Source organism: Vulpes vulpes, chromosome 15 (genome assembly GCF_048418805.1).
Source record: "Vulpes vulpes isolate BD-2025 chromosome 15, VulVul3, whole genome shotgun sequence".
NCBI classification, from domain to species: Eukaryota; Metazoa; Chordata; class Mammalia; order Carnivora; family Canidae; genus Vulpes; species Vulpes vulpes.
Window position 1 is genome coordinate 46,996,404 of NC_132794.1, and position 20,960 is coordinate 47,017,363.

General features: G+C 42.4%; 1 protein-coding gene across 11 annotated transcripts in view; it reads left to right on the forward strand.

Moving 5' to 3' along the window:
• Positions 1–20,960, forward strand: part of EIF2AK4 (eukaryotic translation initiation factor 2 alpha kinase 4) — a 100,090-nt gene that overhangs the window by 42,998 nt on the left and 36,132 nt on the right. For 9 of the 11 annotated variants that reach the window (XR_011997333.1, XR_011997332.1, XR_011997330.1 and 6 more), the window contains 9 exons: positions 2,708–3,162; positions 3,636–3,699; positions 5,731–5,814; positions 7,725–7,847; positions 10,087–10,191; positions 12,059–12,113; positions 13,311–13,390; positions 16,183–16,284; positions 18,090–18,143. Coding sequence is in view for 8 of the 11 variants with exons in the window: in XM_025998445.2 (XP_025854230.2) it covers positions 2,708–3,162; positions 3,636–3,699; positions 5,731–5,814; positions 7,725–7,847; positions 10,087–10,191; positions 12,059–12,113; positions 13,311–13,390; positions 16,183–16,284; positions 18,090–18,143 (1,122 nt within the window). In the remaining 3 variants the exon portion in view is untranslated. The remainder of the gene's footprint in view (positions 1–2,707; positions 3,163–3,635; positions 3,700–5,730; positions 5,815–7,724; positions 7,848–10,086; positions 10,192–12,058; positions 12,114–13,310; positions 13,391–16,182; positions 16,285–18,089; positions 18,144–20,960) is intronic. The other 2 variants (XM_025998446.2, XM_072738236.1) reach the window with 1 other exon arrangement.

Consider the following 20,960-nt stretch of genomic DNA (forward strand, 5'->3'; position numbering starts at 1 on the left):
GTAATCAGAGACAGAAGGACAATCTTAAGTTTTCCAAAAGGAAGTTACAGGATCATGGAAAATTTTCAACTTTAAAAAAAAATATTATTTATTTATTTATTCATGAGAAACACAGAGAGAGAGAGGCAGAGACACAGGCAGAGGGAGAAGCAGGCGCCATGCAGGGAGCCCAACATGGGGCTCGATCCCAGGTCTCCAGGATCAGGCCCTGGACTGAAGGCAGCGCCAAACCGCTGAGCCACCCAGGCTGCCCTCAACTTTCTTCATAAAGTATAGACATGATCGTTAGGTGGTTAAATAGACCTACTGTGGGCAAATACTTAATTGGGTAATCCCAGTGCTCTACAGGGGAATGGATGATTGATGTATATATTATTCCTTTAACTCACTGTAATTTTGATCAAGTCCTTTAACTTGTTTGTATTTTAGATTCTTGAATGTGATACATTGTTAAACTCCATTTCCTTACTAGTCCTAAAAAATGATGAGTAGAGGGTACCTACTTAGTAGAGGGTGGCTTAGTTGGTTAAGCATCTGCCTTTGACTTGGGTCATGATCTCAGGGTCCTGGTATAGCGCTCCTTTTGGGGCTCCATGCTCACTGGGGAGCTTATTTCTCCCTCTCCCCTGCTTGCTGCTCCCCCTGCTTTTGCTCTCTCTCTGTCAAGTAAATAAAATCTTTAAAACAAAAAAAAAAGATGAGTAGGCTCATATAATTAAAACGTGTAGTAATTTAAGCCCCAAAGTTTTTCTGTGGCTTTTTCCATCTGAGGCCACAGCCCTCACACTTCATCACTTTCCAGGTTAGGGTAGGCCATTCTGTTCAGTGATTTGGCATTTCATGAGCAGCTGGCCCCATTATGGTCCAGGCATCTTTCCATTTTAATAAGTGAATCCCTGGGAGTTTGCAGTGTAGCAAGCTCCACACCCCACTCAGTGACTCAAGGCATTTGTGATGTTTTCCAAGTCTCAAGGTTGAAGACCATGCCAAGACTTTCCACTGTCTTCTACTCTATTAATGATATGGCAGTAAAAGAACACAGGGCTATAGCTTTTTGGGGCACATTCCATATTTCAGGTTGTGTGCCAGTTGGCTCACAAACCTTGTCTTTCAGTTTTGTGACATTGTTACAAAGTAAGTATTATCCGCATTTTTCGGTTGAGGAAACTGACCTTCAGAGAAGTTACATAATTTGCATGAGGTTACATACATGTAGTAAGAGAAGAGACCATCATTCAGATTTGTATGTGTTCTACTCAAAAGCATGTTCCTTGCCACTATTTCCACACAAAAATAATCTGAAACTCAATTTTATAATACTCCTTTCTCATTCTAATTGAAACCTATGAGAATGATGTTTTATTTTGTATTTTGTAATCAACTAGTTTGTCCCTCTGCCCATGGCCAAGTTGTTGCCTTTCATCATCTCAGCCGACCTGCACATTGGGTCCAGAATGTTCTAGTGAATAAAATTTTGTAAAAGTTAACTTCAGTCAATCCAGTGGCATCCTGCGACTGCCCAAGAGAGAAAATGTCTCTATGCAGCAGTTGGAGACTTTGGAACTTTCTCATGTATTTTTGTTTTTATTTTATTGTGTTCTTAATTGCATTGTTCTAGTCTTAAAACATATCGTCAATCATACATAAATCTTAGTAACAAACAGTCTTAGTAATAAAATCAGTGGGCGGTAATTGTGTTGATACTGGTTTTGTTTTACTGGGCCCTTGCTCAATGAGGTCTTGGTCATAAGTACCTTACTCACCTCACACATTTCATCCTTACAGTCAGTCACCTCTGAGGTGAGGGGGGTGGTGTACATGCCACTCGTCTAGATGTGAAAAGTTTCAAAGAAGTTAAGTCATTTGTCCAAGTTTACGCTGTTTGGTACGTCCAGAATTAGAATTTATTTTCGGATTAACATTTTTTTTAGTTTAATTTTGGTTTAGTGACTTTAGGTATTAAAAAAAAAAAAACCCTGTAGAGAAACTAAAATTGTGAAACCTTAGAGAAACAATCTGTAGAGAAACTAAAATTGTGAAACCTCTAAACCTGAGTTTAGAAAATAGTATTTGTTCTTAAAATTTTATTTATGTGAGAAAGAGAGACTGAGCATGAGCTGGCAGGACAGAGGGAGAGGGAGAGAATCTCAAGCAGACTCCACGCTGAGCATGGAGCCAGCACAGGGCTGGTTCTCACCGCCCAGGTGTCCCCAAAATAATATTTTTAAATATTTTATTTATTCACAAGAGACACAGAGAGAAACAGAGACTAGGCAGAAGGAGAAGCAGGCTCCTCACAGGGATCCTGATGTGGAACTCGATCCCTAAACTGGGATCACGCCCTGAGCCAAAGGCAGATGCCCAACCACTGAGCCACCCAGGCATCCCCAAAATAATTTTTAAGTGGGCTTAAAATAATAATTTCTTAGATTTGAGATGACATGTGATAGTGGAAAAGCAGAAATGTAATTGTTAGTGAAATTAATGATTCACATGCAGGTCATGTTTTCGCCAGGTCTCTTATTAAGCTAAATATACACGTAGTTTCAAGACTTTGTTCAGCTTAAGAGGTTGAAATATGTGGCACTCTACTGTAGCTGTTGGTTCTCATCCAGAACTCTGGGCTCTCCTTGGGAGGACATGGGGTCACAGGGTGGATGCGTGGCTGAGTGGCACCAGTTTCCCTCCTCTCCCTTCCCTGTGGCAGGTGCAGAACAAGCTGGATGGCTGCTGCTACGCGGTGAAGCGCATCCCCATCAATCCGGCCAGTAGGCATTTCCGCAGGATCAAGGGCGAGGTGACGCTGCTGTCGCGCCTGCACCATGAGAACATAGTGCGCTACTATAACGCCTGGATAGAGAGATACGAGCGGCCCGTGGGCCCAGGGATGCTGCCGCAGGACTCGGACTCATGGCCCCAGGCACCTGATGGGCGAGCTTTGTCCCAGCCATCCCCAGGCAACGACAGCCCCGACGGCGACGGCGCCGGTAGCGTGGAGGCTGCCGCGCCACCGCCCATCCTCAGCTCCGTGGAGTGGAGCACATCTGGCGAGCGTTCGGCCAGCTCCCGCTTCCCCTCCGCCCGCCCAGGCTCCAGCAGCGAGGAGGACGACGACGACGACGACGACGACGAGCACGAGGGCGTCTTCTCGCAGCCCTTCCTGTAAGAGCGTTGGAGGGGGCACTGGGCCCATGCCCCGGAGAGGGGGTTCCTTGGGAGAGCCAGGCTGCCACTGTGTTGGCAAAGAGAAATAGGAGTTCAGAAAGTAACCCTGTTGAGACCGGAGGTGTCCATTCCCTGTAGTCTTCAAAAGATCTCCAGAATCCAGCCCCAAAGAAAGGAAAAATAGAAATTCCTTTCCAAACCTCACCTTAGTACCATTGAGAGAAAACTTCTTAAAGAGTATTCTTTTTTGTTTTGTTTTTTAAAGATTTTATTTATTTATTCATGAGAGACAGAGAGAGGCAGAGACATTGGCAGAGGGAGAAGCAGGCTCCATGCAGGGAGCCCGATCCGGGACTCGATCCCCAGACTCCAGGATCACGCCCCAGGCCCAAGGCAGACACTCAACCCCTGAGCCACCCGGACATCCGGGAATTTGATTTCTTTAGTATTTCTCTGTTTCTCTTTTTAAGACCTGCTTCAGATTCTGACAGTGATGTCATCTTTGAAGATGAGAACAGTAAGAGTCAGAATCAGGTAAGTAAATAGAAATTACACCATTTTATCATGGGTAGGCGTGTAAGAAAACTAATGTTTGATGTTATAAACCTTGGATGGGATAGTAAAGCTTCACTCTGATATGCAAATATGGAAATTGTCAATTTTAAAACATGATTGTTTAATTTTATGCTACACCTGTATTTATAGGCCTTAATTTGTCCACATAACCTAACATGCCTGCTTTTAGAAGAGAGGAGTAAATTGACATGCTGGCTTTTGTTTTATTTCTTGAAATAACCATTTAACAGAGGATTTGGAGAAACATTATGTGGGGATAGGCATTCAATTGAGTGATTGTAGAATTACATTGGTCTCTATGTGACCAATTAATCTGGATTATTTATTCTCATAAACTGTCATCTAGAACAATGTTTTAACACTGAGCCATTATTTTGTAACAGGTTATGAAATCAGTTGAGGGCCACAACCAGCTTTATTTAATTTTTAGTGGTGTAGGGAAAGTGGAGAATGTGTATCACAATATCATCACAAGAAAGGTAAACAGGAAGGGTAAACTGTTGGTACAATGTGTCTCACATGAGTATATGAACTGGGTGTGATCTAAAATACATTTCTTTGTATGGATGAAGGCTGGAAAAGTTGGAAAAACATTATTCCAGGTCTTGGATTCTGCTCAATTTGCTCTTCCCCTGCCTAGCCAGCAGAGCCCCTGAATGCTGGTGCATGGCCCTGACCACTAGGACTGTCTGTTGTTGGTGCAGAGGAAACTTCTATGGTAGGACGTTGAGTGCCACAATTTCATTTCCAGGAGTAAATATAGAATTATGAGCAGTTATACGAGTGCATTAGTTGTAGATAAGGAAAAGTCTACATATAGGCCCTGTTAGATAGGCAGTTAAATTGATTTGAAGGAGGTTTGAATGCATTCCCCTCCCCCCCCAGCATTTTTTAGAGATAACTACCTTTTTTCATTAGAAGCACTTTCAATCAATCAATAAATAAAATTTTTAAAAAGCACCTTCAAGTCGTCTTGGCTTAAATTTATAAATTATAACCTATTCTTCTTTGAATTTAGCATTAGTTCTGCATTTAATTATTATGGGAGCACCAAATTTATAATCCTGGTTTTGCTCAGTTAAGGGCAACATCCCACGGGCATTCTATTGATGAGAGTAGAAACCTCCAAGAGATTAACGGTTTTCTACAGATGACCCCCAGGGTATGTAAATGATTCAAGAGTTCAGCTTGATTATTTGCAGAACAGAAGTGCCTTTGTTTTCTTTGATAAAGGAAAAATATTGAAAAATGCTTCCACAAACTGTAAAGCAGAAACCATCTCATGCTGTTTCATGCTTTTACCTCAGTTGGTGCTTTTCCCCTGGGTGGTATTGGCGAGGGGGAGTATTTAAATACATTTATTGGAAGAATAAAAGACCCCTTTAATAAAAGGGACATGGATTACAAAACTAGCTGTAGGGGAAGAATAGACTAGCCCTGTGGAGAAGCAGTCTGCAGGATCAGTCACAGGCAGTGGCAGGTAGCATAGTCACAGGAAGTGGCAGGTAGCATAGCCCACAGTGTGCCTTTTGGTAGTTTCATATTTAAGATGTTTTGGCTAAAGATTGATCTCTCATCTTCTGTTTCTGAAGAAGGGCTTTCCATTAAATCTGAAACCTTAAAATATCAGCTTGTATACATTCTGCCATTCTCAGCCATAGAAAGATATCTGTGGTGAGAATGAATCAACTAGACTTGGAATCTTTCTGTAGATCGCACAACTGTAATATCTATTTCCTATTTCCTGCATCATTATTATATATAGTGGCGTGCCTGTGAACTACACAGTAGATTCTGGTAACAGCACAATTGCCTTTTAGATGCTGGAAGCATCTGAAGGACAGAGGTTGCGTTCTGCTGAGGCCTCCCCTCTAAGGCAACTGGATGTCCATGTGTGGTGGAGGTGGGCACAAATGACTTGAGGATGGTGATGATCATGTTCCATTTCAGCTCCCATTTTTTAGTTCTCACGTGTTCCTCTTGGATTAGGAAGAAGACTGCAATGGGAAGAACAGTTACCATGAAAGTGAGCCATCGACAACCATTGAAGCTGTGCACTACCTGTATATCCAGGTGAGGCCCTGGCACGAGTGCATCTTGGCGACACAGCAGTTCCCAGTGGTTGCTGGTGGGTGTGTTTCTGAAGGCTAAAGCAAAACAGTGGGCAGAAGGGGGCTCACCGGCACTGCCAAAGATTAATTGACTGGAGAGGATTACAGCATAGAGGCCATTCCCCCTAGCCTTGAACCCGTGTTTTCTGTACTGTAGCAGGAGATGGCATAGGGCTGTAACAGTTCTCATCCTAGATCCCCCAGTCACAGCTGTGTGAGCTCAGACAAGTTTCTCCCACATTCTGTGCCTATCTAGCTATCCCAGTGACATGTGAAGAATAAGAGAAATAACATCTTTAAGGTAATTAGAACCATATCTGAGTTCTGTAAACGCTAGACTGTGCACATACAGACATTCCACTTTGTCTACCAAGTTGCATCGGTACAGGTAAGTGCGATGCCTCTGCATCCTTGCATGTGCAGAAGAAATACCAACATAGCTTTAGGCAAAGTACCTGAAGTTGTCCTGGAACCTCTGGGTGACAGAAAGCATAGGCAAACCAGTTCCAGTGGGGCTTTCCTGAAAGGAAGCCTGCTCATATGCCTGAGGGACAGAGTCCTGGACATGGTGAACTCTGCCCATAGGGGGGAAGATCACAGACCATTGAAGAACACTCTGCTCCTCCCCTCAAGCGAATAAGGCCATGGGTGTCATTATTAGTATTTTCATCACATCATTAAGTGTGAGATGCAGTACTATGTGCCAGAAGTGAAGCCTCAGACAAGTATAGAGTTTCAATTCTTTTTTCAAATTTTGTTTATTTATTTGAGAGAGCACGGAGCAGGGGGTACAGAGGGAGAGGGAGAAGCAGACTCGCCGCTGAGCAGGGAGCCCAATGTAGGGCTCCACCCCAGGACGCCAGGATCATGACCTGAGCAGAAGGTAGATGCTTAACTGACTAAGCCACCCAGGTGCCCCAAGGATAGTGTTTCAAAAGAGATTAATTAGGCGGTTGCTTTCCTGCACTTAGAGCTAGTTTTAAGTAATGTCAAAACCTTTGTGGTACAACTCGCATACATGATAAAGCATTTGTCCCCTAAACCCCTCACTGTGTATGGACTCCGTGGCATCAGTCTCTAGACAGTTAGGAATCAGAAGTACATAGGAGAGGTATGTCCAGAGGTGTGGTAGGATCACAGTCTGGGAGTCACAGGCCCTCATGGGGACTGGAGGATGAGTCAGAATCTGTGGGTGGTTATGCAGAGCATGAGGGGATGTTCCTCTCTTTAAAAACAGCAAAACCCTTCTTCATGAGAAATGTCAGTTCTGGCTCTGGTTTGAATAGGCCAGTTTCAAAATCAAATGCTACATGTTGATTTAAGATTTAAATGATACTGCATTGTTTTCTGATATATTAATATTTGAGAATCGGGTGAGAAAGAACTGTGTCCGGAATGTTTTGATATTTACAATATTTTAATATTTTGCTCTAGACTTGAAGGTCATTGTTGCTAATTCAAAGGACAAATGAGAAAGGCTAATGACATTGGAGTTTTAATTAGCCTTTCTTAGATAGAATTTGGAAACAATCGTGTAAAACAAACTTTTACTCAATGCTGAGTTTTTTTCATTATACGAAAAGTAATGAAATTATTTATGACAGGGATTTTTAGACAAGTCTTATTTTTTAGTGAACAATAACAAGAAAAATTAAAATGGTTATGTTGGGGTGTTGAGATAATGCCTCTTTCCCCCCAATTTTTAAAAATACTGTTGGTTTCTTTTCTCCATTAAAAAAATGTAAGCCTTTCTTTTAACTACTTAAAATCCAGAGCACTTGTTTTAAAATGGAGGATCACATTAATTGCCATTGTCCTCGTTAATTGAAACCCTATGCCATCAAATGCTACCTGGTTTGTTCTTGTCCCCAGATGGAGTACTGTGAGAAGAGTACTTTGCGTGACACCATTGACCAGGGGCTGTATCAAGATACCATCAGACTCTGGAGGCTTTTTCGAGAGATTCTGGATGGATTAGCTTATATCCATGAAAAAGTAAACGTTATAACAGTTCATACCTGAAAACTGAATGTTTTTGTGAAACTTATGATAAAAAAAATACTGTGAGATTGGCAAAAAACAGAAACAGGGAAAATTATGGGTACGTTGAAATCTATTTTTATAGGTTAGACATGACAAAAGATTGTGTAAAGTATAAAAGAAGAATAGAAGTATCAAAATTTAAAGAAAAATTGAAGGTTAGGACAGGGGTCAGCAAACCGTGGCCATGGTGTCAAATCTAAACTTTACCTGCTCTTATTCGACCTGTGAGGTAAGAATGGCCTTTACATTTTGTCTTGCTTTTTTAGTAGGCTCCACACCCAGTGTGGAGCCCAGTGCAGGGCTTGAACTCACAGTCCTGAGGTCAAGACCTGAGCTGAGGGATCCCTGGGTGGCGCAGCGGTTTGGCGCCTGCCTTTGGCCCAGGGCTCGATCCTGGAGACCCGGGATCGAATCCCACATCGGGCTCCCGGTGCATGGAGCCTGCTTCTCCCTCTGCCTATGTCTCTGCCTCTTTCTCTCTCTCTGTGACTATCATAAATAAATAAAGATTAAAAAAAATGTTAAAAAAAAAAAAAAAAGACCTGAGCTGAGATCAAGAGTCAGACACTTAACCGACTGAACACCCAGTCAGCTTTTACATGTTTAAAGGATTGTAAAAAAATCAAAAGATAAAAAAAAAAAATCAAAAGATCATTTCATGACACATGAAAATTCTGTGAAATTCAAATTTTAGTGTCCACAAATAAAAATTTTTTGGAACAGGGCCATGCGTATTTATTTACATATCGCCTATGGCTGTGTTTGTGCCACAACCATGGAGTTGTGACAGAGAATGTATGGCCCATAAAGTATAAAATGCTTACCTAGCCCTTTAGAAAAAAGAGTTCTCCAACCTCTGGGTTAAGCAGAAATATTGCAGCACGCATAGAATGCAAGGATGATTCCTTGAGTTGTTTAGAATAAAGTGAGTGTGATTAATATAGGCCCAGTTATTTGATTCTAATTGGCCTAGTGCTGTCCTTCCTAGGAACATGGAGAAACTAGAAAGTCATCTAGCAAGGGTAGAGATGAGACTGAGAACCATAGCTCACTATCTAGTAGAGAATGTTATTTTAGAAAGCTAGAAATTGTCACGACACTGTAAATGCTAATGGACCTGGCTTCAGGATGAAGCACTGCTTACATTTTAAAAATGGGATTGTCTAATGGATTAGTCAGTGTAAACATGTTTTTTCCCCTTTGCCTCAATTTTCTTTAACCTTAAAATGTTTATACTGTACTATATTTATACTAAAAAACCAGGACTGTGATTTATATATGTCTTAATTTATAAATGATTTGATGGAGTGAGATTTGCAGGATCAGAAGTAAAAATGAATTCTAATCATGGCCATTAGAACTGTTACAGTGATATCACCCAGGGTCCTAGAACCATGCCCCGCGTGCTCTCTTCCTCTGCATCTCATTTGCTCAGCATCTGCTAATCATCTGCTGGGTGTCTGATGCTGTGCTACACCTAGAAATGCTGCCAGGCACGAGGGTATAGCAAATCCCATTCTTGTTCTTTTTTGAAGGAGCCAAAATTTACCTTCATATAATAGTGAAGAGATCATATAGTAAGATGTTTTTATTACATTTTAATTATTTCCTACGTTTTATTACCTGAACTAGTGAACATCCTATGGATGCCATTAGGTAGGAGAGAAAGCCAAGTTCACATAACAGCTAATAATTGAGCACTTACGTGTGTGCTGGGGATACAAGTTGAATTAGAATCACTGTCAAAGGCTTCATAGGTGAGTTGGCACTTGGGAGGTTGGCCCAGTTCAAATAACTGGAGAAAACAAGAATTTTTGAGGCAGGGAACATAGTGTGAAGAGAAGAATAGAAGAAGGCATGGAAATGGTGTGTGTCTCCCCAGCCAGATATGCAGCAGGGTTTTGTGATGCCACAGAGAGAGTTTGGGAACCTGGTGGGAGGGGGCTTTGGATGTCCCAGGCAACCAGTAGAATTTGACCTCATCCAGGACCACCAGCAGGTAGACTGGGAGATGATGGCAAGGTCATGGCAGGACAGTTGGGAGACCGTGCAGAGACCAGACAGCCTGGACCAGTGTAGTCTGAGGGAGAAGACCTCAGCTGCTTCTCATCATTAGGTTGGCCTTTGAAATTAGGAAACAGGTAAACTATAAACTGTGCTTGGGAAACAGTTCTTTGCTCTCTTCCATCAGGGAATGATTCACCGGGATTTGAAGCCTGTCAACATTTTTTTGGATTCTGATGACCATGTAAAAATAGGTGATTTTGGTTTAGCGACAGACCATCTTGCCTTCACTGTGAGTATATTTCAGATTAAACTGCCTGAAAAATGGACCTGTGTGCCTTTTTTATCCTGTCTTCATGATTATGAGTTGATTGAACTCTGCTCTGTAATCCTCAGGAAATTCTGCAACTCTTAAGGGGCGAACTACAAATGATCCTATAGGTTTTGAAAGGCTGAATACATTTTAGTGAGGATGTTCCATTTGGGAGACATTTTTTATTGGTTTGTGGATGATATATAGCAAAGGCATATAAGAGTTTATGAAACAATTTGGTAGTTTGGTCTACCATGCCAGGAACTAGGCTAGATGCCGTACCTTTTAGGGGCTTTTAGTTAGTTTAAGGAAATAAAGCTCAAAAAAAAAAAAAAAAAAAAACATGGAACACCAGAAGAACCAGTCCTAGATATCATGTAATTCAGAAGGTATTTGTTCTTCACAGCATTATTGAGTAGTTGTTTAACATGCCAAGCTAAAATAATGTGAAGTGAAATAGTGCTATACACAAAAGGAAAGAGAAAATTTACATATAGTTATGAGGACCCCGAAAGGCAGTATAAAGAAAGGAGCATATCAGATGGCCTTAAAGGATGGGTGGGAGCACAGCAGGCTGAGATTGAGGGTAGACTAGGGTAGGGGAGCCCAGAGAGAGAACAGCATTAGCAAAGGCCTGGGCTGAACAGACATATCTGGAGGCCTGCATGTTGTCTGGTTGGTTAAAACTATGAAGCATTAGGGCAGCAGTAAAGATGTTGGAAAGTTGGGTAGTCTTGTGGGTGGCAAGGCCTTAACTGCCAGGGGAAGAGTCTTATAAGCTGGAGTTATTAGGCACAAAATCTCTAGGACATGCAGTTAATTATAAGGGTGGTCAGAGATTTGGATCGATGTTAAGAATGATCATAGGGACAAAACTAAAAGGTGATGTTAAGAGTGAAAAGTGAGGAAATGGAAGGGGGCCAGTGACGGTGTGGTCCTGAGCAGAACAGCAGGGCATTTTGAAGAGTGAGTACTAAGACCAAGGAAGGGCCAGATGGTGGCAATCTTGATTCCCCAAACCGAAGAATTTAACCTCCTATCTGGAGCTGTTAATATAGTGAGTAGGTAAAAGCGGAAGGCTGCTGAGGCCTCCTGACCAGGGCCAGAATCCTTTCCCTGCTATGTCCTTGTGACCTGCCCTTGGGCAGGTTAGTTAACCTCTCATTATGTCATCTCCTCGACCTGGCTCATGCTAAAACCTTGAGAGTTGTTGACAGGATAAAATGAGGTCCATAAAGCACCTGGAGCAGCACATGCCATTGAGAATGTTAGAGACGCTGTTGTGGATGGTGGTGCCTGTGATGGGATCCTGTGGAGTGACAGCGGGAGAACGGTGACTCAGGGTAGTGTGTGAGATGGTGCTGCCACACGGACAGCGGAGCAGGGCCAGGCCACCTGGGAGGTCCTCGCCGTGACAGCAGGACAGACTTGGTGACTGGCCTCTAGGAAAGAGGAGTAGACACTGACCCACATAAGGGAACAACGGTGGGAAAGTTAGAAAAGTGGGCTTGTGGTTGTTGTCAGTACACCCTTAATCCTCCTCGGAAATAGATTCTGCTTTGGCATTTGCAAATGTGAAAATAAATTGGTTTCTCTTTGGGGGCTTTCTGCCTTAAATAAGGAGTTCCTCAGTGACCTGCCCTCCTTCTCTGTCTTGATCTCGGGGGGTTTCCAGGGAGCCCCACGTTAGCAGGCTAGGTCAACTAAAAATATATTACAGAGAAAGCATCAGTGTAGTTATTCTGCTTTCTGTGTGTGATTTTTCAGTCTTCATTTACTAACATTCCATTCCTGTGGAATAATAGAACATTTTAATAGTGATATTTGGCTGGCTTATATTTTTTAGGCTGACAGCAAGCAAGATGATACAGCGGATCACTTGATTAAATCAGACCCCTCAGGTAAATCCAGAAGACTGTATATTTAATTAGTGTATTGAAAAACAGAACACAAGATTTTCTTCCCTTATTCTCTCTCTCTCTCTCTCTCTCTCTCTCTCTCTCTCTCTCTCTTTTTTAAAATTTTTATTTATTTATGATAGTCACAGAGAGAGAAAGAGAGAGAGGCAGAGACACAGGCAGAGGGAGAAGCAGGCTCCATGCACTGGGAGCCCAATGTCGGATTCGATCCCGGGTCTCCAGGATTGCGCCCTGGGCCAAAGGCAGGCGCCAAACTGCTGTGCCACCCAGGGATCCCCTCTCTCTCTCTCTCTCTCTTTCTCTTTTTACATGCAAAAGGCTGTGCAAATATAACATACCATCTGAGGAAATCAGATACATATATACCCATGAAACTACACTCCAATCTATGTTTTTTGCTTTGTTTTGTTTTAAAAATTGTATTTGTTCATGAGAGACACAGAGAGAAAGACAGAGACACAGGCAGAGGGATCACACTCTGAGCCGAAGGCAGATGCTCAACCACTGAGCCTCCCAGGTGTCCCTCACCTTGATCTATGTTATAAACATATCCATAACTCCAAGTTTCTTCCTGCCCTCTTAATTACTATTACTTAATTTTGTGGTAAGAACACTCAACATAAGATCTGCTCTCTTAGGAAAATTTTAATGTGCCATCCAGTAAAAAATTTCATACCTGAAACCTGTTTTTCATCTGTAAAGATTTTACTCTAAATCAGATTACAAAAAAAAAAAAAATCAGATTACAATCACTGATTCACAAAATCATGAAAATGCTCCCCCCCATTCACTATATTAATTGTTCCTCGAAACGCCAAGAAATTAGAACTTAAGTTAGTATAATTGGCTCCCATGGATAGACAGTTACATTTGGACCCCATGTGGTAATGTGAGGTTACCTCATGATCTGGGATGTCTGGGGTCTTCTATCTGCACCGCCCCTCTGGAACAGCAAAGACCTCCTGTGTGGAATAGAGTCTGTGGCCATTCATGACTTCCGGGTAATCCCTCTGTGAAATGAAGGCTGCTGCTTCCTCCAAATGCAGTGAATAGTTAACAGATCATACCTCACTCTTAAGAAACCTTCCCCCCCCACCAACTTTTTCTTTTAAATAAATAAAAATTTGCCTTACCTCTAAGTCTTATTAGAAAGCCTTCCCTCTGCTTTCTTCCATGCAGGTCATTTGACTGGGATGGTTGGTACTGCTTTATACGTAAGCCCAGAGGTCCAAGGAAGCAGCAGACCCACGTACAACCAGGTAAAGGGGAAGCTTTCTGGGGAGGAGAGGTCTCAAGAATGAGACAGTAGTAAGAGCATCAAGATCACAGCATTTGGGGTAAGTTACCAGCCAAAAAAGGAACATTCATTCCTTTGATACATATCTACTTGTATGTTGAGTTAACCACTCCACTGAAGCTGGCAGTGTTGCTGCTAAAGACCTTATAGTCCATCCATCCAAAGAGCATTTGCACCTACCTGCTCCTAGGCTAGGCCTCAGAAATACAGAGAACAAGACAGTTGACTAATAAGACAGGTGTCTTGTTCCAGCCCTTGGGGACCTTAGCCTTTGATGGATGAAAAAGATGATAAGTGAACAAATAGTCACAAATTATTAAGAAAAGAAATGGACTCCAGTGACCAGAGAACAATAGGAGGCATCATCTTCAGATAAACTGAGCAGAGAAGGCTTCCCCAAGAGGATGGCTTTAAGGATAAAGAAGGGACAAGCCACATACATTGAGAGTGGAGAGGGGAAAAGGGTAAGCAGAAGAAATAGCATGCATAGAGAGAGAACTCTGTGTGAGCGCTCACTTGGCACATTGGAGACGATCCCGAAGCACGTCCATGCAGCTGCAGCCCAGTGAGCAGCAGGGGAGAGAGGCATGAAATGAAGCTGGAAAGGAAGACCAGGATCAAGTGATGCAGGGCCAGCTTAACCATGATGAGGAGTGTGTTCGGGGAGCCCACTGCAGGGTCTTGAGCAGGAGCGTCACTGCAGCTGCTGCTGAAGGCCTGCAGGAGGCAGGTGGAGTGGCTGCTGGCTGGAAGCGGGTGGAGAAGTGTGCTCACATAGGACACACGGTGGAGGGGAGTAGCCAGGCGTTCTCGACGGGGTGCTGCTGGGTGGGGGAAAGGAAGGGTGATAGAACAGTGCTCAGGGTTCTGCTGGAGCAGCTGGGAGCAGCAGGCTTATTGCCCAAGATGGAGAGGGGACAGCAGGAAAATTCCATTTGGGGGGCATGGTAATTGGAAATGGCCTGAGGACAGATCCAATAAGAGATGTCCAGTAGGTTATTGGAGACTCAGGAGTTGGGTTCGGAGGAAAGGTCAGAATCAGTGGCGTAAAACTGAGAGACATCAGTGCACAGATGGGATTTAAAGGCATGAGACCAGTGGGACCACTTAGGGCAAGAGTATAGAGCTAAATTTCAAAACTTTATTAGGCAGTTCACATCAGAGCGTATTTTCAGCTTGCAGTGAAACCCAAGCCTGGGTTTTGTTTTTATTTTAAAAATGTTGTTTATTTATTTGCCACAGAGAGCACAAGCAGAGGGAGCAGCAGGGAGAGGGAGAGGGAGAAGCAGACTCCCCACTGAACAGGGAGCCTGATGTGGGACTTGATCCCAGGACCCTGAGATCATGACCGAGCCGAAAGCAGATGCTTAACAGATTGAGCCACCCAGGTGACCTGGGTTTTGGCTCTGACAAGGAGTGCTGGGCAGTGATCTAGAATTATCCAGACCACCAAATACCCAGCGGAAGTGAGGATCAGGGGAGATGGGCATGCAAGTGCAGTGGGTGTGCAAAGGCACCTTTAGCACCACCTCTCTGAGTTCTGTTTGCAAAATGTGATGAAATCCACAGAGGCTCTATCAACCCTTTAGCCCAGCAGTTTCCCCCTTTTGAAATTTACCCAGAGGAAACAACATCGTCCAAAAAGTTGACTATAAAAGGGGCTTGTCACAGCGTTATTTAAAATGGTGAAAAATAACAGTGTTTAAAGATAAATGGTTAAATAAATAATGGGATTTCCATGTAATCGAATTCAATATGTCATGAAAATCATGTTTTAGGAGCCTGTTAGAAAAATGATACACTACTGAAAAATATTCTCGCCATCTTAAGGGAATGAAAGTTGCAAAACTTATGGTAGTTTTATAGTGTGTGCGTTGCATGCATTTAAACAACAGCAGGGAGGGTGTGCTCTGTCGGATATCAGTAGGATATATCCTTGAACAGTGGGATGGTGAGTGATTGCTGTTTTTCTTGGTGCTTTTCTGTATGTTCCACATGTTCCTTAGCCAACGCTTAGGAAATGCCACAGCAAATGTGGTTTCTTTTGACTTGGAAGGTCACTGGTGATTGAGTCTCTCCTACTAATCCTTGAGGCCAAATTCATGCAAGACTTGCCCTTGAAAGTGGCTTGTGTGCCTATATGCATTTGCCATGTAGAACCTGCCCATCAGGCATGCTGCCTCCTGCATATCATCACCACCCCCCTCTCCCGGCCGCTCCCTACCTGGGACTGTGCACCGACTTGCCCTTGCTCTTCTTGAATTGCACTTCTGTGTTCTGTTAGGATTAGTCACATGATCTTTCTGTTGTGCTGGTTTTCTGTCTTCATTGGTATGGCTTTGCAATCAGTAGTTGACCTCTGCTATCAACTGCAGATTTTGGTCTGCATTTCGCTTTTGAGTTGATTAGTAAAGATGCAAAGCAAAACAAGCAAATCCCTCTGACAGATCTCAGTGGTCTTCACTCTTTCGTGATTACTCAGTGTTTGGCCAGTGATCTTTTTAGGTCTGTGTATATAGCTAAGCCAGTGACCATGAATTTTCCAAGAAAATTTTGAGAAGTCATGCCAAATATTTTATCTCATCATCTGTACTTTATATCTATGATTTTTAAAAAATCAAGTTTTTTTTCTAATGTGGCTTTCTTTTCCCTTATGCAAACTTTTTTCCAGTTAACAGTGCTTATCCTGTAATTCCCTGCTAAATGATACATTCATGTCAAGGCTATCTAAATAGAATTCCTTTTATTCCCTAGAAAGTGGATCTCTTCAGCCTGGGAATTATCTTCTTTGAGATGTCCTATCACCCCATGGTCACGGCCTCAGAAAGGATCTTTGTTCTCAACCAACTCAGAGATGTATGTATCAGATATTTTAATGCCTCAATTTCCAGAAACCCAAATCTTAGCATGGACATCAGAATTTAGTGCAGGGTATTTTTCTGGTATTTATAATATAAAAGAGGCAGTCTTACTATTACCTATATTTCTTTTTTTTTTTTTTTTAAGATTTTATTTATTCAGGGCAGCCCGGGTGGCTCAGCAGTTTAGCATCACCTTCAGCCCAGGGCATGATCCTGGAGACCCGGGATCAAGTCCCGCGTCAGGCTTCCTGCATGGAGGAAATCTTTTAAAAAAAGATTTTATTTATTCATTTTAGAGAGAGAGTGTGTGTGTGTGCATGCGAGTGCACATGAGGGGAGGGGCAAGGAGAGAGGAAGAAAAAGAATCTTTATGTGCAGTATGGAGCCTCACGCAGGGCTTGATCTCACGACCCTGAGATCATGTCCTAAGCAGAAACCAAGAGCCGGACACTTAAACCAACTAAGCCACCCAGGTGCCCCTGCTCTTGTTTTTTTTTTTAATTAGTTAATTAATTTATTTAAAAGATATATTATTTATTTGAGAGAGAGAGCATGAACCGGAGGCGCAGAGGATGAAGGAGCAAGAATCTCAAGCAGACACTGAGTTGAGCATGGAGCCCAATGTAGGGCTCGATCCCACGACCTTGAGATGATGACTTGATCTGAAACCAACAGCTGGGCACTTAACCAACTGAGCCACCCAGCTGTACCACCACTCTTGGTTTTAAAACAAAGGAGGGATCCCAAAATTTTGCAGATATAGTTGGAATAGTGGGGATAGGTTATAAGGATAATGGATATTTAGTTCTAGAAATTGAAGATTCCAACCAAGTGGACATGGTGTTGATGCCTAAAGAATATCCCCACGAGCAGAAGTTAAAAAGGGTCTGAGGAAGATAATCAGCCACTTGACTTTCTTTCCCAGTGAAATTTCCCTCTGTGTTCTTAGGATTAATTCTTGTCTCCTCAGTTATTGCCTAAACTAAAAGGGACTAATATTAACTGTGTGAGGCCAAGGATGCCCATTGCAGATGACTTTCGGATGAAAGTGGAAAGTAAGGGTGACTTAGATTTGCATATTCATGAGCAAGAGATGCCCAAGTTCTTTTTTTCCTAAGCTATAATCCTCTACACCATAACTAAAAACACTCTTTTCAATATTTTTAAAATCTTGAATTATTTTATTGCCACTACAGCATGGACTGTGATGTTCACAAAGGATGGAAATAAATGAAGTGATGTCCATGCTCTTGCCTTGACTTGGAATGATGCGCTTAGAGGATCGTGTCCTTGATGAAAGTGCCTTACTTTAGTCTGAAATTCATGTCTGTTCCCTCATTTCATGAGTATCTAAACTATAAACAAAACAAAACAAAACAAAAAACTGAGTGGTCAAGTTAATGTTATGATGGAGATCTTATTTACCAGAAAGGCAAGAGCTTTTCAGGAGGAAGAGGTTTCGGTATTAAATGTTTTTCTTTTGTTCTGTGCTGGTGCTTTCGTGGGGTTTTTTGCCTCTTTTGTGTGTTTCCTACTTGGTCTTCCTCTGAAACCATTCGATTTTGAAATACTTTGTCCTCAGATGAGGTGCTTTCTATCACCTTGGCTGTCATTGTGGTCAAATTTGTATTAAAATAACACGTGTCTACTTGGGACAAAAGCATTGGGTTTCAAGAAGGTATCACTTTGAGCCTTACTTGTTTTTATTTCCGTACTTGATTTTCTCACCTCTGGGGAATAAATGCTTTCACTGTGGCAGATGACCAAGCACTTCCTGATTTGCATATTGTATTCTCTTAGCCCACTTCACCTAAGTTTCCAGAAGACTTCGATGATGGAGAGCATACAAAGCAGGTAAATTTCTGATGCTTTCATTATGGTGTCTTCACTCTTGGATTTTAATTACCATTTTTCTTCTTTTTCAATTAATTACCTTCTGCCGCTCATTCTCTTGTGTCCTGGGAACAGTGCCGGGGGGGGGGGGGGGAGGGATATCAAAAGATGAAATGCTTTAAAATGTTACTAGATTTGAAACATAAAAATGCCAAGGATTGGCACGGAAAATTAGCAAATTCCGGGGTTCTTCTGTGTGGCTCATTGTGCTTTTGAAGTACTGTTTGGAATCTTGGCTTAGCTGTTGGGGAAAAAAAAAAGAGAGAGAGAGAGAATGCTTTTAGATTTCACTATTTTAGAGAAAGCTTGGAACTTTTTAAGAAAAGAATACAATTTAGAATGATAGATTTTTTTGATTTGTAGTTAAAGTAGCCCAGATTGTGAAGGGAAGACTAGACAGTCTGATGTTAACAGTTATTTTAAAGTAAAATACTTTCTCCTCTGTGCTAGAAATACCTGAGTAGGCATATACATAACTCACGTCATGGGTTATTTGGCACCCAGCTGATTTGAATGAATAATCATTAGTGTTTGTTTATTGTGCGTCTGGTGTGCATTTCCTCTTAGCGCTTGGTGGTTTGTCATGGTGAAGCCTTCCGTGATTGATACCCCTGGCATGTGGAAGTTCATTCCTGAGGCTGACTTTTCTTAGTGTAATCAAGGCAAAAATCCCTTATTTAAAGTCCTAATGTTGAGGACAGAAAGCTAGCTAGAGCATGGCATTAGTTTGGAATTTCTTGCTTATTGGTTATGTTATCCAGTTGGACGAGTCGCTAACTTATCCAGACTTTAATTTTCCTCACCTGTCAAATAAAAAGATTAAGTACCCTTTATGTATTTATACGCACTAGCGTCCTGTATCTTGGTAGTATTTAACACGACATTGATTTATGGCCAGAGGGACACGTCTGCCTCCTCTGTCCCATTAGTAAAGGACCGTCAGCAATCTGCTGCCTTACATTTCTGCTTCTTTTGTTAGCTTTTTTTTTTTAATTAAAAAAATATTTTATTTATTCATGAGAGAGAGAGAGAGAGGCAGAGACACAGGCTCTATGCAGGGAGGCCGATGTGGTACTCCCATCCTGGGACTCCAGGATCATGACCCAAGCCAAAGGCAGACACTCAATCGCTGAGCCACCCAGGTGCCCCCTGTTAGCTTTTATCATTGATTTGAACGAGTCATTTCCTGTGTTTGCTGATATCATAAATAAATACTCATTTCGTAGCCTCTCCCTGTAACAAGGTCAGGCTCACTCAGTATTCCTACCTGTTGGCAGCCATGGGGTCTATTTTATTAAACTACAAACACAAGAGCAACTGTACAAACCATTTCTCTCGACGATGACTACTCAGCCTCTCACAGGTACATGCTCGAGACCCTTGCGTGGCTATGTCTGGGCTCGAATAATTGGCCCCCAGACCGCAGCCCCTAATATCTGCCCCCATATTACAGTCATTGCTTTTTGTTGTTGTTGTTTAAGATTTTATTTATTTAACAGAGAGGGAGCTCACAAGCGAGGGAAGCAGCAGAGGGAGAGAGAGAAATAAGCTCCTGGCTCAGCAGGACCCTGGGATCAGGACCGGAGCTGAAATCAAGAGTGGGACACTCAATGGACTGAGCCACCTGGGTGCCCCTACAGTCATTGCTCTTTATCTGAAAGGAGACAGTGATAGAAAGTGCTTATATTCTGAATTTAACACAATTGTTACCCGACAGGAGAGATGGAGCAGTATAATAAGGTTCATCTAAAAGTTGAGGTGTTTCTGATCCCAGGTATTCCTCTCTTTCTAAGTCCTTACGGTAAACAAGAGAATGAAGGACTCATGAAGAAACCGTTCAAGGTTTTGTTTATTTTCAAATAGTTCCCTGCTTAATAAGATGTAGTGGTAGTGAAGGTATGATAAGTGAGTAACGTAAATCAAGAGAATTCCAGGGAGTGGTTTTGTTTTGTTTTTTTTTTTTAAAGATTTTATTTATTTATTTATTTGACAGAGAGAGAGAGAGCACACAAATAGGGAGAGGGAGAAGCAGGCAGGGAGCCTGATGAAGAGCTTGATTCCAGGACCCTGGGATCATGACCTGAACTTAAGGCAGTTGCTTAACCAGCCGAACCACCCAGGCGCCCCCAGGGAGTGGTATTGATACAGATAACATAAATGGAGAAGAAAAAATCAAAACAAGATGCAAGGATTCCAGCAGCTACTATGCATTATAATTTCTACTAAAATCAGGCATCCAGAGACATTTGTTTTATGTTCCTACACCCTTTTTGAGACAGTATTTTATGTTTATAAGGCCTAAGTTCTGCTTCTTTGTTGTTGAATTGAAGGGTTTTTTTGGTTGGTTATACCAATAAAGTATAAAAAGGGCCTGCCATTTATTTATTTATTTACTTGAGAGAGATCGCATGCCCGAAAGCAGGGGAGTGAGAGGGGCAGAGGGAGAGGGACAGACAGACTCGCCTCTGAGTGCAGAGCCCACCATGGGTGTCGATCTCAGGACCCCGAGATCATGACCTGAGCTGAAATAAAGAGTGCGACGCTCAACTGACTGAGGCACCCAGGTGCCCCAAGGTGTCCCCAGCTTTTAAGATACACTCATATTACACTGTTGCACAACTCTGTGGCCCTAATGAAGTGCGGGGGGGGGGGGGAGGTGACAGATTCAGAGATTTCAGAAATAGCAATTAGAATGCATCAAGTAAGTGCAAGAAGGGTGGTTAATCTTTTCTTTGCCCCAAACCAGCCACCAGCTTGTCAGAATTCTGGAGCATCATC